The 14807-nt window shown below is 54.9% G+C and overlaps 4 protein-coding genes and 1 pseudogene across 5 annotated transcripts; 1 reads left to right on the top strand and 4 right to left on the bottom strand.

Moving 5' to 3' along the window:
• The first annotated feature begins 1693 nt into the window (after positions 1–1693).
• On the top strand, positions 1694–3280 carry LOC112901752 (acetylglutamate kinase-like). The gene has a single exon (XM_025970727.1). The coding sequence runs from the start codon at positions 2038–2040 to the stop codon at positions 3076–3078; it is 1041 nt and encodes a 346-aa protein (XP_025826512.1). The 5' UTR covers positions 1694–2037; the 3' UTR covers positions 3079–3280.
• On the bottom strand, positions 3267–6067 carry LOC112901768. 2 transcript variants are annotated; one of them, XM_025970728.1, is made up of 5 exons: positions 5535–6067; positions 4463–4676; positions 4174–4267; positions 3781–4015; positions 3267–3576 (listed from the first exon to the last, which is right to left on the bottom strand). In XM_025970728.1, exons 1-5 carry the CDS (start codon positions 5897–5899, stop codon positions 3510–3512), a joined length of 975 nt encoding a protein of 324 aa, XP_025826513.1. In that variant the 5' UTR covers positions 5900–6067; the 3' UTR covers positions 3267–3509. The 2 variants fall into 2 exon arrangements, with proteins under 2 accessions (XP_025826513.1, XP_025826514.1); XM_025970729.1 differs by having other exon boundaries at positions 3267–3540; positions 5535–6064.
• Positions 6068–8214: 2147 nt separating this feature from the next.
• LOC112872519 (VAN3-binding protein-like) lies at positions 8215–10342 on the bottom strand. The gene is made up of 2 exons (XM_025935561.1): positions 9329–10342; positions 8215–9236 (listed from the first exon to the last, which is right to left on the bottom strand). The coding sequence occupies exons 1-2, from the start codon at positions 9671–9673 to the stop codon at positions 8340–8342; spliced, it is 1242 nt and encodes a 413-aa protein (XP_025791346.1). The 5' UTR covers positions 9674–10342; the 3' UTR covers positions 8215–8339.
• On the bottom strand, positions 10256–12018 carry LOC112898363 (annotated as a pseudogene).
• Positions 12019–12143: 125 nt separating this feature from the next.
• LOC112878901 (aquaporin TIP2-1) lies at positions 12144–13334 on the bottom strand. The gene is made up of 2 exons (XM_025943162.1): positions 13106–13334; positions 12144–12983 (listed from the first exon to the last, which is right to left on the bottom strand). The coding sequence occupies exons 1-2, from the start codon at positions 13230–13232 to the stop codon at positions 12361–12363; spliced, it is 750 nt and encodes a 249-aa protein (XP_025798947.1). The 5' UTR covers positions 13233–13334; the 3' UTR covers positions 12144–12360.
• Positions 13335–14807: the final 1473 nt, after the last annotated feature.

Here is a 14807-nt window from a genome sequence, read left to right on the forward strand (position 1 = left end):
ACGGCTCTGCCGTGCTGGTCCGGACACCGGAGCAGGGGCCGGGGGGAGGTCGGTGCTGCAGTGTTCGCGGCAATCAATACTGTACGTACCGGGAGGAGGACCACGTCACGACTACTACCCACCCAGTCAACCGCGCTGTGCGCTGTGCGCCGAGGGGATTCGGAGGGTTTATTCCCCTTGGAAAAGTGGTTTCTTGGATGATTCCGGAGGTGCCAACTGCTAGGCTACGCAGGCGCAGCCTCGCTTTGTTACCGCAAAACCTGAGAACACGAGCCCCCTGTTAGCTGCTACGGAGCATGGACAGGGATGCACATGGAGACCTCCACGCAAAACAGGATCCGAATTCGGAGCTAGATTCTCTCACACGGCTAAACGAAAAACAGGTGGCGCGCAGCATAAAACACGAGCCTGAAGGAATGGCCAGACAGCGGCACGCTTTGTGGCAGCAAAGCACCGTTAGGCGGTCAAAGCGCGAATGATACTTCTACGCAAGACACCCATCCATCCATCCATTCAAAGTGCATTGCTTGCATGCGGCATGCCGGCTTGGTGCTCGCCTTTGATGACATGACCCCTCCGGCCGGCCGCCGTGACCAACCACCCGGGCACCACGTCGGAAGCAGCAGCAGAGGGAGCTTAAGCACAATGAATGGGCGTTATCCCAGTGAGAGGCGCAGGGCGTATCCAGGCTTCAACCCGCAATGAATAGGGGGGCGGGGGGCGTCGCTGATTAACATGACTCTAGCAGCATGGGGCTGAAAAGGAGGAGGGAAACTGCAGCCTTTACCAACCTGTCTCCACAAAGGAACAAGGGAGACCATCCATCAGTGTGCGTGCTACTAGCCTACTGCTGCTGCCAGCGAATGGATGGAGCTTGTAAAACGTTCAGAGGTTACAAAACACGCTGCCAGGAAACTAATGATTACTCAATGCTCATTGCAGCGTATGCCGACAGCTCCATGAAGTGTTTGCCGTATAGCTTTTGCATAAGCTAGTTGGCTGTTTCGTACGCCGCTACGAACACACTGCGTTTCACTGTGATCTCAGAATCTGCGAAAAAAACGGAAAAATAAAGGTGTAGTAAAGTTCAAGGATAAACACCAGATAAACACTGCATATGGCTGCATACAACCCAGCCACAACAAAAGAGAACTACGAACTGCGTATTTGCAATGTCTGGTACGTTTCTACTGTGACCTGCTGGTCCCGGAGACAGTGCCGCAATTTTCACAACGAGCAGGGAGGCATGGCGGCAGGCAGCGCACTGGATCTCCAGTACCCTGGCCTGGCGCGATCCACATCTAATCCACAACAGCCCAACGTCTCCAACACTCACAAAAATGGGTCACCCTGCTGATCCACGGCCCAAGAATCTACGATGATGATATTGGGCCCTCGACATATCTCGGACGGTCAATGGGCTTTTATTTTTCATAATGGGTCGAGCTATACTGGCTTTCTCAGATTGCAAAGGAAGCTGATTTGGGCTCAAAGACAGTTCAGCTCAGACTACGACATACGAGTATACACCCATGCCCAGGCTGAGACAGCAGCCGGGGCCCGTCAGGAAACCCTAATTTCTCTTCTGTTCTGTGAGTCGGCTTCAGAATACTGAAACTCCATCGGATGTCTGTGAAAAAGACAGAGAAACTCCACCAGAAAGTTCGTCGGATGATGGGAGTTGCGCTTTTCAGATTTCCGACCCGAATTTCTCAATCAAATGTGCTGCTGCTACCCCGTGCCAATATAGTCAAAGCTAGAGCACGAAACCAAAAACTCGAATCTGCAAGCAAGTCGATCCCAAAACGAAAACACGTGCTCGGGTCAACCGCCGGCGGCTCCACCAGCTCCGGTGTCGCCACTCTCCACCTACTCCGCCGCCGTCCCCATCTACAATTAGCCACTTCCGCTGCGCCGCAGCGGCACATCCAGCGCCGAGCACCAGCCCGCTCCCGCTCGACACCCAGACCTCACCAAACACAAGTCGTCAACCGGGTGAGGCATTTCGTCGAGCACACCACGGCCCCCGTCGCAGCCATGATCCTCACGAAGCCCCATCCCTCCTCCCTCGCGGCCCCCTCCGCGGCGCTCCCGAAGCCTGGCCCGGCCGCTAACCGCGTCGCCACGTCCCTACCCTCGTCCAGCTCCCGCCGCCGCGGGGGCGGCCTCCGCGTCTCCGCCGCGTCCGTGGCGGCGGCGCAGCCCACGGCGGCGTCCCCCGCCACGGCGGCGCTGAGCCGCGTGGACGTGCTGTCGGAGGCGCTCCCGTTCATCCAGCGGTTCAAGGGGAAGACGGTGGTGGTCAAGTACGGCGGCGCTGCGATGAAGTCGCCGGAGCTGCAGGCGTCGGTGATCCGCGACCTGGTCCTCCTCTCCTGCGTCGGCCTCCGCCCCGTGCTCGTCCACGGCGGCGGGCCGGAGATCAACTCCTGGCTGGCGCGCGTCGGCGTGGAGCCGCAGTTCCGCAACGGGCTCCGTGTGACGGACGCGGTCACCATGGAGGTCGTGGAGATGGTGCTGGTCGGCAAGGTCAACAAGCAGCTCGTCTCCCTCATCAGCCTCGCGGGGGCCACCGCCGTCGGCCTCTGCGGCAAGGACGCGCGCCTCCTCACCGCGCGGCCCTCCCGCGACGCGGCCTCCCTCGGCTTCGTCGGCGAGGTGACGCGCGTCGACCCCTCCGTGCTCCACCCAATCATCGCGTCGGGCCACATCCCGGTCATCGCCACCGTGGCCGCGGACGAAGCAGGGCAGGCCTACAACATCAACGCGGACACGGCGGCCGGGGAGATCGCGGCGGCGATCGGCGCCGAGAAGCTGCTGCTACTCACTGACGTGTCCGGGATCCTCGCGGACCGCGACGACCCCGGGAGCCTGGTGCGGGAGGTGGACGCCGCCGGGGTGCGGCGGATGATAGCGGAGGGGAAGGTGGGCGGCGGGATGATTCCCAAGGTGGAGTGCTGCGTCCGCGCCATCGCGCAGGGCGTGCGCACCGCCAGCATCATCGACGGCCGCGTCCCGCACTCGCTGCTGCTCGAGATCCTCACGGACGAGGGCACCGGAACCATGATCACCGGCTGAAGCTTGAAAGCTTACGGTGAGCCGAGTTATTTGTTTGCGTGAGAGATTAGTGTTGAATTGGTGATGGCCGGAAATGTTTTGCACACGCACCAAAGTGCTTGTCAACTGAACCAAAGAGTGTATTGCCGTGACCTGGTGGGCTATGTTATTCATGGACTGCATCAAATCAAATTCAACCTGCAACTTTATTTATACAAAGAAATTTTATTGATGGGAATTTATCCGTTTTACTTCACCGAACTGAACTTCTGTGGCTCCAAGGTTTGAGCGCACAGATAAGTAAAAGACCCAGAACAACAACATTCCCTCGCATTATCTGCCAGGGTCAAATGGTAAACAATAATGTATAATTTCGTGCGGACCTAAGTTATGAAGCTTGGCGTGTTCTACAAAACATGTACGGACGGCTTGCAGAATGCCAGAATCTCGCATCACCACACTTTGAAATCCCAATGTTCAGAACTGTAGTCAAAACCACCAGGGAAAAGCATAAGCACGCTGAATGCAAGAATAAATTGTTAATATTACTGGGATATGTCGTAATTCCCCACAATCACACACTTGCAAATGCAAATTCTACGCCTGTCAAATTAAGGCTGCCACCATCAATCTTGGTTTAACTAACTGACTAGAGTTGCTCCCGTGTGTAGTCAAGAGACAACGAAACATAGAAATGTAAAGTCGACGGATTGTTGTGCTCACTTGATACGAGCAATGGCCACCACGATGAAGACAAACACCGTGAGCATGAACGACACCTTCACTGCATCGCTGTATGCATCTGGCTTCTCTTCATCCTCTTGAGGGTGGATCAGCATGTTGAATATCTTCATCACATTCTCAAGGAATTCCAATATTTTTGCCTGGGCACTGTCCAGGATCCACTTAAGCACTTCAGAAGGACCACTAGCGCCTCCCTTTCTATCATTTTCTTTTCCTGGAAGATGAGATTAGCCGAAATAAGAGACATATAGTCGAAGGAGAGAAGCAATAGTTATACAGCTAAGATCAGACAGTTCATCAGAGTACTGCTTGGAATTAGCAAACAGAACATTGTATGTGCATACAGGTGCGTCAAAGTTTTGTGCAACGTACCATCATGTAAAGATCTTCTGAAATCTTGAACTGCCTCATTATTCATGACAGCATTCCAAACAGCCTTATCACATGACAAAGACATAACCATTTTCTGCATTGATGAACAAGATTAACACAGTAATGGAGAGATGAGCTATTCAGAAACTTCTAGGGGACAGCTCAGATCAGAAATTACGAAAGGTACATCAAAGTATCACAGGGCAATGTAACACGAAGTGGTATATATTATATAATGTCAGTATCTAAGTTATGCGAAATAAATAAAAAGAATGGGTTCAGTATAAACCTGAACAGTAGGATCCTTTTGCAATAGACGGAAAGCATCCAAAACATTCCTATGCTCCCTTGAAAGAAGAGCAGTTGAGTTGAGAACATAGGCAGCAGGTTCAATCCAGTCATCTGATCCTGATGAATTGCCAGATGAATGTCCTGAGGTGGACAGCAGTGCGGTTTGTCTGTCGGCTGTATCCGAAACCACATCAAAAGGATTCTCAAGCACCCTAAAAGAAATGATAAATCGATTAGATGGAGCAAAGAACAACAGCACCTAAAGTTCAATTTTTCGATATGATTTAATGCGCAAAGGTTTATTACAGCGTCATTTTAAGGGTGGCAAAGATCCTTTTCATGATGCATACGATTTTTTTTTAATTTTTGGATTACAAACTAAAAGCAAAATTGTTAGCGCAGCAATCATAGTTCTGGTGAACACCTTGCACGAATGAAGTGTGCAAGTAGTACAACCCAAAGGTTGGAAAAAGTTGCAAGCAAACATGCACAGAGAATTACCACAATTCCAATTTTAATTCCTCATATTGCAGCTATTAGACATAATTAGGTGGATCCGAACATTCTATAACACAGTCCATACAATACAGATTACCATAAAGTCATTTCAAAGAGCAATCCAACGATTCAATAACAGAGCATCAGTAGAACCTCATTCATGATGGTTCATCGATTCTGGAATGACAAAATTGGTACGGCAAGTTGCTGTGGATGTCTGTCCATGCAACTCCCCTGGGCTCCATCCGAATATGGCAGGGACCACAGATCAAACCACGAATGAAGACAACGGATGCTAACAAACCACCAATAGAACGCTCCCAAACCAATGAACAGAAAGCGTGGAAGGCTCCATGTCCCCACCAGAATCTATATAGGAGTATCTCACATCAAACTACATAAAGAGACAGCTCCAATCTAATTCAATCCATCGAAGCAAAGGTTAGCTACTTAAGCAATCACGCCCATCACTAAAACAAGGAACATCAAAGCGCAAAGGTAGATCCAATCTAACTATCTAACCGAGTATGCGAAATAATTCTGCTCTAAGGAGGTGTGCAAACAAATCTTACTCCTGGATGCTGGTGACGGCGCCGGTGACCTCGTCTATGGTGGGCGGGGACCAGAACACCACCCTGTACTCCTCCTCTTCCTCCATCTCTCCTGGTCCGGGAGCCCCGGCGACGACCTCCTCCCAGTCCCCCTCCTCCCCGTCGGGGCGGAACGCGCGGGACTCCCAGTACGCGGCGGCGGCGACCGCGGAGGGAGGGGGCGGGGAGCTGGCGCGAAGGGGGAGGCCGCCGGCAACGGTGCGCGGGCGCGGGGATGCGATGGAGGTGGAGGCGCCGGGCCCGGCGCCGAGGCCCGACGAGGTGGAGGAAGAGCGCACGGCGCGGTTGGTGAGGCGGAGGAGGTGCCTGCCCGGCGGGTTCCTCATCGCCGGCCGGAAGCAGATGTCTCCGGCTTCGAGGTCTCGCCTGCACCGCGCGCGCTATCCAATCCTCTCGCTCTCGTCTCTGACTGCCTCCGCGCAATGGGATGCGAATATGGGATATAGATAAATAAAAGAAAGCTTGAGCAGGAAGGAAGTTTTGGGGCCTTTGGAGGTTTGAGGAGTTGCAAAAATCTCCCAATGAATTTGTTGTGCTCTTATATATATCTTGAGGGAGGTTGAGTATTGCTAGGGGTCACCCAAACTACTCGTGCGGTTTCTTGTGGTGTTGAGCATGCTTTGTCCTATTTTACTACTACTCTCCTAGCATGTGATTCCATCAAGTTAGGTTTTTATATTATGCAATTGACCAGTGTTTGAAAAAAAACCACAATTGACAATTATTAACGTATTATGCTAGTAAAAAGATGATCATTTCGAAGCAGGTTTGCTCTCATTATAGTAAAAACAATTATCATCTCAAAGCAGCTTTTGCTCTGGTTCTCTCGAGGCGAAATGATCTCATACTTTCAATCAAGAGATCCCTTTAATTAGAATACTCGTTGTTGCTATAATACTTCCACGGTGTAGTTTAAGCGAACCAAGTAAACTCTTTAGCAAAAAAAATGGATGGTGAAATACATGTTGACGATACAGACTGACATCTTACATATAATTAGGTAATTTGTCTATACATATAACAAAAGTGAAAAGGTAACTGCACCAAACAATATTATCTCATGATTCCGGGTGGAAGTAATACGCAGATTCGGAGCCATGTAGCTTCAGCTGTGCACCAACGGTTTTCCATCCCCGCAACCGCGGCCGTCGCTTTCCCCGCTTCTCGTTACGGGGCGGGCGGAATCGATCCACGTCGCCCGCCGCTCGGTCCCGGCCGCAAGATCCTGCGCCGCAAATTGCCAAAGCCGGCTCCCACCCAAGGAGCAACCCACACACCCCAGGTATGTACGGGGTTCCGCTGGTGCATGTCATGTCAGCATGTCGCGCGCACCCAACTTTCGGTCCCACACGCTGTTGCTTTCAGAGTCCGCGCACGCTGCTCTGCCCCCCGCCGGTGATTAGCGTTAAGCGAAAGCTGTCAAAAAGCCCGTGCAACCTTCTCATCCGTTTTTCAACTTCCGAGAACGTGCACAAAGGCACAAAGCCAAGCCAGTTAATGCACGTACGGAATGGAATAACCTCGCGTTGATCCCAGCCGCGAGCTCCTTCCTTCTCGTGAGTCGTGACGCCTGGATAATTCCCGCGTGCCAGTTTGATCCGCGAGTGTGCTGCCTTCACGTCATGACGCGCCGCACGTCGAAATCGTAACGCGACATGGAAAACAGAACGTGCCGCGATGCGTCGAGACTCGAAACCGCAGCGCTGGCACGAAGCGTGCGCCGGGATCCAGGGGACAGCGACGGGCCGGGAGCCTCGCGGCCAACCATCCTCGCTCCGTGACGAACGACGACGGGCAAGCCCAAGAACAGGACGGCGAAGCAGCGAGGGGTGCCGAGGCAGGAAGGAACCAAGAGAGGCCACGACGTGGCGTGGCGGTAGAGCGGCTAGAGCCCCAACGATCGAGGACGCCGCGCGGCACCGAGGGCGCGTGCCAAAGGCCGGGAGCCCGGGACGACTGGGCAAAGACATCGCACGACGATCGGATGACGCGTTGACGCAGCCGCAACTGCCGCCGCCGCCCGCCGACCGGGGCTAGGCTGTAACGTCTCTGCGACTCTCCTCCGTCCGCCACCGTTTTCACGGTGCCTTGACGCTGCCGGGTCCGCCACCATGGTGTCCGTCGGTCGATTCTTCCGTTCTTGTCGCCAACTGCACATCGCTTGTTGTTTCATTTCATCGTTGGGCCGGGAATTGGATACAGGCCTGGTCCATCGAACACGCGGCCCAACAAAGGCTAAAAGTTTGCTGAACCTTTTCTTTTATCTAAGGCTACTATAAGATTATTATTAGTCTCGTCGTACACTTTTTTTGCCAAGAAGAGGGAATACAGTCTATCAGTGTATTTCAAGTGGGTCAGTTGATCACCTAAAAAGCCGATCGACCTGATCCGAGGAACCAAACAACGGGCCTAATGGTACCGTACTGAATGACTGGATATTTCGCATTGTGATGCAGAGGTCGGAATATTAAAATATTCCTTTATCTAGAAAATGGTACGTGCTGATACGATGGAGCCTGGTTGCCGATCGCAAAGAAATGGCATAACCAAATTGGTTGTAATCGTGCTCGTCACTGTGATGATGCTCAAGGATAGGATCAATCAAGGGAAATGACTGTTTGGACACTGGACAATGACCAAAGAGGATGGATTGCGTTCTTGAGATTAACTTTTATCTACTGCATACAGTTCTGCACATTATTCTGCAAACCCAAACGGGTGCATATTTAGTTATTTACACGCCAGACCAGACAGACACGTCCAAACTTAGGACGAGCTGAGCCTGAGAGACTCGAAGGAGTGCTCGAGCTGAGCAGTCCCGCCGGCCACCTGGCGGATCAGGTTCTTCACCGCCTCCACCCAGTCCTGCCTCTGCGCCCTGCTCTCGCACTGGAACTCCAGCAGGCCCTGCGCCGTCCTCAGCCCGAAATGGCACGCCTCCGCCGCCGAGCCCGGCGCGCCGCCGCCCTCGTGCGCCGGCCACGCCGGGAGGTCGTCGTAGACGCCGTACACGACGCCCTTCTTCTTCTTGGAGAAGGCGCCGCCGATGTGCTTGCTCTTGACCTTCACGATCACCTGCGACTTCCTGTTGATGTACACGGCGACCTGCTTCCAGTGCAGAGCGCCTTTGCGGCTGCGCTTGAGGAGCGCCCCTTCCTTGCACCAGACGTCCGCGCGGTAGCTGCCGGCCCTCGCCTCGTACGGCGCCACGGCGGCTCTGCTCCTCGCCTCCCGCTGCGCTCTGTGCCTCATCGCCGCGGCTCCCCTGAGGGCTGTGCCCGCGGCGGCGGTGAGGGTCAGGAGGTCCCCGGGGCTCCGCACGTCGACGGCGGCCTCCACGACGGAGGCCACCTGGTCGTGGTCGGCGCCCGCGAGCTCGGCGATCTCGACGCAGTGCGAGGCCAGCAGCTGCGTCGCGGACGCCAGCGCGGTCTCCATCCTGGCGCCCTCGGCGTCCGCGCCCGGGCCCGCGGCCACGGCGGCGACCGCGGCCGCCACGCTCGCCACGGAGACCGCGGCGTGCACGCGCGCCCGCTCGGCGCGGGCCTTGTCCACCCGGCTGCTCGAGTCCCAGTGGTGGAACCACTTCCCGATCGTGTGGACCGTGTGATGGACCGCGTGGTGGACCTGGTGCGCCGAGATCGCGCTCCGGCTCCTGAGGGTCTGCACAGCAAATCGAGCAAAAACATTCGATTAATTCAAGCGCACCAGCATTGCAGAGAGATGCACAGGAATTCGATGGGATCGATCCTTACGCGCTTGCGGGGGCTGATGTTGGTGCCGGAGGCGGCGGCGAGCGCGAGCGTCTCCGGCATGAGCATCCCGGACAGGCGGTCGACGACGAAGTTGGAGCTCCGCCTCCCGCCGCCGACGCCGCCGGCCAGCACCTTGGAAATCTCCGAGGCCGACACGCTCCAGGACCGCGACAGGAACTCCATGGGCTCCATCGGTGTCTGCGGCGACAGCACCGCCAGCGGCCCGGCCGCCCCGGCGCTGTCCGCGAGCAGCAGGTGATCCCTCCTCCTCATCCTCGCCAGCAACTGCCCCTCCATCCTCAGCTCCTCCTCAGCTCCTTGACTTTTGGTATCTTCGTGTCGCATTGCGTCGCGTGCCGGCCGGTGCTGAACCCCGCCGCCTATTTATCGGGCTCTCGCGCGGAGGCCTCGGCAGACACGGCCGGAGCACGGGGAAGAGGCTGCGGGGGCGGCAGGAAACACCAAGGCTTCGGCCTCTGACGCCGCTGCCTCCCACTGCCCTCATGGGGCGGCGCGGATCGAGCGACACGTAGGCAGGGTTGCTTGCGGAGCGGCGGGCGGTTGCCGCCCGCGTACGCTGCACCGGCGGCGTGGGAGGTCGCGCGGGAGACAGGCGCGTCGGGGTTTGTCGGCGTGGGATGAGGACTCCTCGGACTCGTGAGCCTGCCAGTGCACGTTCCGTGCTAGTTTATTCGTACCACGGGTGGATCCACGCCGAGCTTGTCGGAGCAAACGGACACGAGTCAGGACGCGGGGGGCTGGATCGGTGGACATCTGGTGAAATTTGCCACGCGTCTGTGTTGAGTTGTGGCACACTAGACCACCGCCCCCGGCAAAGCTGGGAGTAACTGGGGGAAGGGGGATCTAGGACGAAGATTTGACGAGTTGAAGTACTGACTGGTGTTCGTGCTCAGAGAACTTCTGAGATCACATGAGGGTGTACCTAAAGAGGAGTCACGTCAAAAAAAATCTTATCATTTACAAGTATTAAATAAAGTCTAATTACAAAACTAATTGCTGAACCCTAGTGCTAATTCGCGAGACGAATCTAATGAGGTATATTAGTCCATGATTAGCGAATAATTACTGTAGCATCACTGTGGCAAATTATGGATTAATTAGGCTCATTAAATTTGTCTCGCGAATTAGCACACAGCTGTGCAAAAAATTTTATAGACAGATTTTATTTAATACTTCTAAATAGCAAGATTCTCTTTGATGTGATGGATCTAAAGTTTAGAGAGTGGGAAACGAACAGGCCCCGCATCATAATGTTTACATCCAACATCCCTTTAGGCAAGCACACTGACAGATTGCCGCAACGAGCAGGCATTTCACGGAAAGGTGCTGACAAAAATTCAAGATAAGGAGCAGTCGTCACAAGATCACAAACAGCTACTGTTCACGACTTCAAATCCAGAACTACAGGTGCAATCATGCAACGCTGGTCGCACCGCAGACAGATGCCACAGCATGTCACTACGTCAGGCCCGAAGGCCTGGTAAGGCGTGGGCTACTAAAAACATCGAGCGAATCAACATCTCACACAGAGCAGCTTGGTGGGCCTGTGCGGTTACGCAATACCAACGCTCCCGGGCCGCGACGAGGCCACCAGCGGAGGATACACCACGTGCTGGTGCACCAGCGCCGGCCACCGGGCCGGCCCGCTACACGGCCTGGTTCTTGGAGTCCGCGGACGACCGCCGGCCCCAAGGAGCGCGCGGGGTTCACGGACGCGCAGGTGAGCGAGCCCGTGGCCGGGGCGCACGCTCCCGGCACCAGCCCGATCGCCACCGACCCCGCCGCCGTCTCCGCGGTGCACCTCCTGCCGCCCGCCCGGTCCCGGGTGTCGCACGCCGCGGGCACCGTGTACACCACCGACCACCACGAACGTCGTCACCGCCTCCAGGGCCGACGCGCCGAACCGGTCATGTTCCCGGCGACCCTCGTCGTCGGCACGGCCTGCGTGAAGATTTTCGGTCATCGTGTTGCCATATACGGCACATGGAATACGTCAGATTCGTTCACGAGAGAAGTGCACGCTATGATGATGTGATGGAATGTTGGTTGCATGGTCACGGATCTCGCTACGTGGCCGGTGGAGAGGGTGTGGACGACGAGGCAGGCGGAGGCGGCGCCGAGCAACTGCGCGGCGCGGTAGAGGACGGCGGCCGGCACGGCAATCAGTGTGGCCGCGGATGGCGAAGTCGAACGTGACGGCGGGGTTGGCGTCGCCGCCGGACGCGTCGGCCGCGATGAGCACCGCGAAGCCTGGGCCACGGCGGTGGCCACCAGGGACGAGGCGTCAGATGTCGAGTCCGGCGTGACCGCGTGAGCATACCTGCAGGACGCATAAAAATATTTCAAGAAACAGACAGTGAGTTCGGCGTGAGCAGTTGTGTAACTAATGCTTTGTGGACAGAGGAGGCCAGGAGGGCGTTCGACGGGCGGGCGGAGCCGGCGGTGGCGAACACGAAAAGGACGGTGGAGATGAAGTCGGCGAGGTACGACCGGAGCACCGAGGGCGAGAAGCACTGCTGCAAGCAGCAGACCACCACGGCGGACGCCATGGATACTAGTCTCGGTGTTTATCTTCTTCTTGTTCGTGTGCGATTCAAGAATTCAAGAGAAACTGGCAGGCCTGTTGCTTGTTTTAAAAGGCCGAAGGCGCGGCCGTGAAGAAGTTTGCGCAGTGCGGTTGCAATTTTTCCGTGTTTATCTTCTTCTTGTTCAATGTGCATCTTTCCGTTCGGTCACAGTTCGATTGCAACCGTCACAATTTGGAGTCAGACATGGCTGAAAACTGAAAACGAAGTAAAAAAGTAAAGCACATTTTTTCCCCTTCAAAGACGAGAACCGCAGATCGGTTGAGATCTTTACATCGATTTAACAAAAAGAAAAGTGAAATGAACACAAGAACCATGGACGACACATCATTCGTAAATACAAATTCGTGACCATGTCACGTGTCGAAGAGCAAAGCAAGCGACGACGAAGATTGAAACGCTCTCGATCGGTTCAGTCCATCGGACTTAGGCGTAGTCCTGGTCGGCGACCTGCTGGTAGGAGCCGCCGATGAAGACGTCGCCGTAGATGAGGCCAGCGAGGCCACCGCCGATGAGCGGGCCGACCCAGTAGACCCAGTTGCCGGCGAAGTTGCCCGCGGCGACGGCGGGGCCGAAGGAGCGGGCGGGGTTCATGGAGCCGCCGCTGAAGGGCCCGGCGGCGAGGATGTTGGCGCCGACGATGAAGCCGATGGCGATGGGGGCGATGGTGCCGAGGGAGCCCTTCTTGGGGTCGGCCGCGGTGGCGTACACGGTGTAGACGAGCGCGAAGGTGATGACGATCTCGAACACCACGCCCTCCAGCTCGCTGATGCCGGAGACGCCGTGGGTCGGGATGGCCTTGCCGTGGGTGACGAACTTGAGGAGCAGGCACGCCACGGAGGCGCCGAGCAGCTGGGCGACCCAGTAGAAGAGGCCAGTGAGGATGGTGATGTGGCCGCCGACGGCGAGGCCGAAGGTCACGGCGGGGTTGAGGTGGCCGCCGGAGATGTTGGCGGCGATGGAGACGCCGACGAAGAGGGCCAGCGCGTGGGCGATCGCGATCGCCACCAGGCCGGCAGGGTCGAGCGCGCCGCCATGGGTCAGTTGCCCTGCACGTACACCCACGGCGAGTAAGTAACTGACCAGCATGCGCAGAGGCAGAGCCACGCAAGTCAAAGTGTGTACAACACGCTTCCAGATCGCCGCTCGCCGGAACGGTTGAACTACTCACCGTAGGCGATGGCGGACCCGACGCCGGCGAAGACGAAGAGGAGGGTGGCGATGAACTCGGCCACGTAGGCCTTGATGGAGGTGGTGCTGAAGGAGTCGCCGACGCTCCCGAACGCGAGCTTCACCATCTTCGCTTCCGCTCTGCTCCTCGCTCCACACCGAAAGCTTGACGCTCTGCCTGCACTCGAGGAGATTGCTTGCTACGCTGATGCGGCAAGTCCACTCAGCCCAGGCCCCTTTTATACACACGCCACCGCCCTCGCGCGGCTTACTGGGCGGCCTCAACTTGTGGATTAGAGTACTCTGGGCGGCGTGGCTAATCCCTAAAAACATTTTAATTACGTTTAGGGTAGTACTAGCTGTCCATGATTGGCACTAGCGAGCCCGGCCGGTCAGGCGCACCATGCTTTGTTCTTCAGATGTCTGTTGCCATTATGAAGTTGTTGCGCAGCGTCCATGTGAGCTGAGGATACGCCAGGGCTATGAGCTAATGACAATACTAAACGCCCTAATTGGAGGATATGTTATCTCATGTAGTAGAGCTTAAGTACTTTGTTAATCGTACATTCGAACGGCTGCAAGTGTCGGATGGGCTGTCGTTTGGAGGATATGTTATCTCCACGCTCATTTAGTGGCCTTGTATTTGTTTCAGTTTTCTGAAATTTAAAAGTCATGTTCTTGCAAATGCATGGAAATGGAAATTCATTCGCTGGTCACTCGACGGGAAGCTCAAGGGTTGCGTTGCGCCGTTGCAGATAAGTGTTCCCGTTTCTTTCTTGCGCAACTTGAGAGATCGATAAAAGGTTTAGCACTTTCTAGCATGACTGGTTGTTTCACGTCGATGCAGATCATGACAATAGAAGGGTTTTGTTCTTTTGGAGCAAGTCGTGTGGCTGATGATCATTGCTCGCAGTGGTGGGAACTCCCATCCATCGCCATCGGTGCTCTTTTTCCCAGCCTGCCTGTCCAATCAGCTCTGCCTGCCATTCTAGACAGTTCGGGGCTGTGATGGTGACGTGGACCGAATGAGCACTCCTCATTTTGAAGTCGGTGAGCGCAGGATTAGTAAACCCATTACGTTTGCATCAGGTACAGCAATTGAAAAACCACGACAAGATGATAGTACAGCTGCCATCAGTGGTGGCGACTTCAGCATATGATTAGGAACAGCCTTTTGGGTACCTCTTTTTTTTACTATCCTGTAACAGCAGAATATGAATTTTGAGCGAAGTACAGTATTCCTTTCCATTTGTTTCATTGAGGCTTTTCTGAACTTCGGATGGTGATGATGAGATCAAACTTCAGATGTACCAAAGGACAACTGCATGATATACAGTATCAGAATTGTTTTGACCATCATCGACAGTTTTGTTTGAGGACCATGCACCTTTGATCAACTGCGATCAAATAGTATGTCCTAGTGCTGGCTCTGTTTTCCTTTTATTTTGTTCGTAACATCTACTAGCATTCTTTTAGTTTTTGTTGCAAGTCAAAGTCCTACCAAATATGTAAGGTTTTATGCTCTTGTCACGCTGAAGTCATCCCAATTTACAAACTCTAACAAAACAGCGAGAATCTTTCGCATTTTCATTACCATTCCGTGACAACAGCCAAGTTGGAACTCGCAGCACCCACACGTTTTTTGTAATGAAGTGGTTAGCACTTTTGGGCCATGATCAGTGTCTCATAGCCACTAAAATTTT

Source organism: Panicum hallii, chromosome 1 (genome assembly GCF_002211085.1).
Source record: "Panicum hallii strain FIL2 chromosome 1, PHallii_v3.1, whole genome shotgun sequence".
Classification (NCBI taxonomy): domain Eukaryota; kingdom Viridiplantae; phylum Streptophyta; class Magnoliopsida; order Poales; family Poaceae; genus Panicum; species Panicum hallii.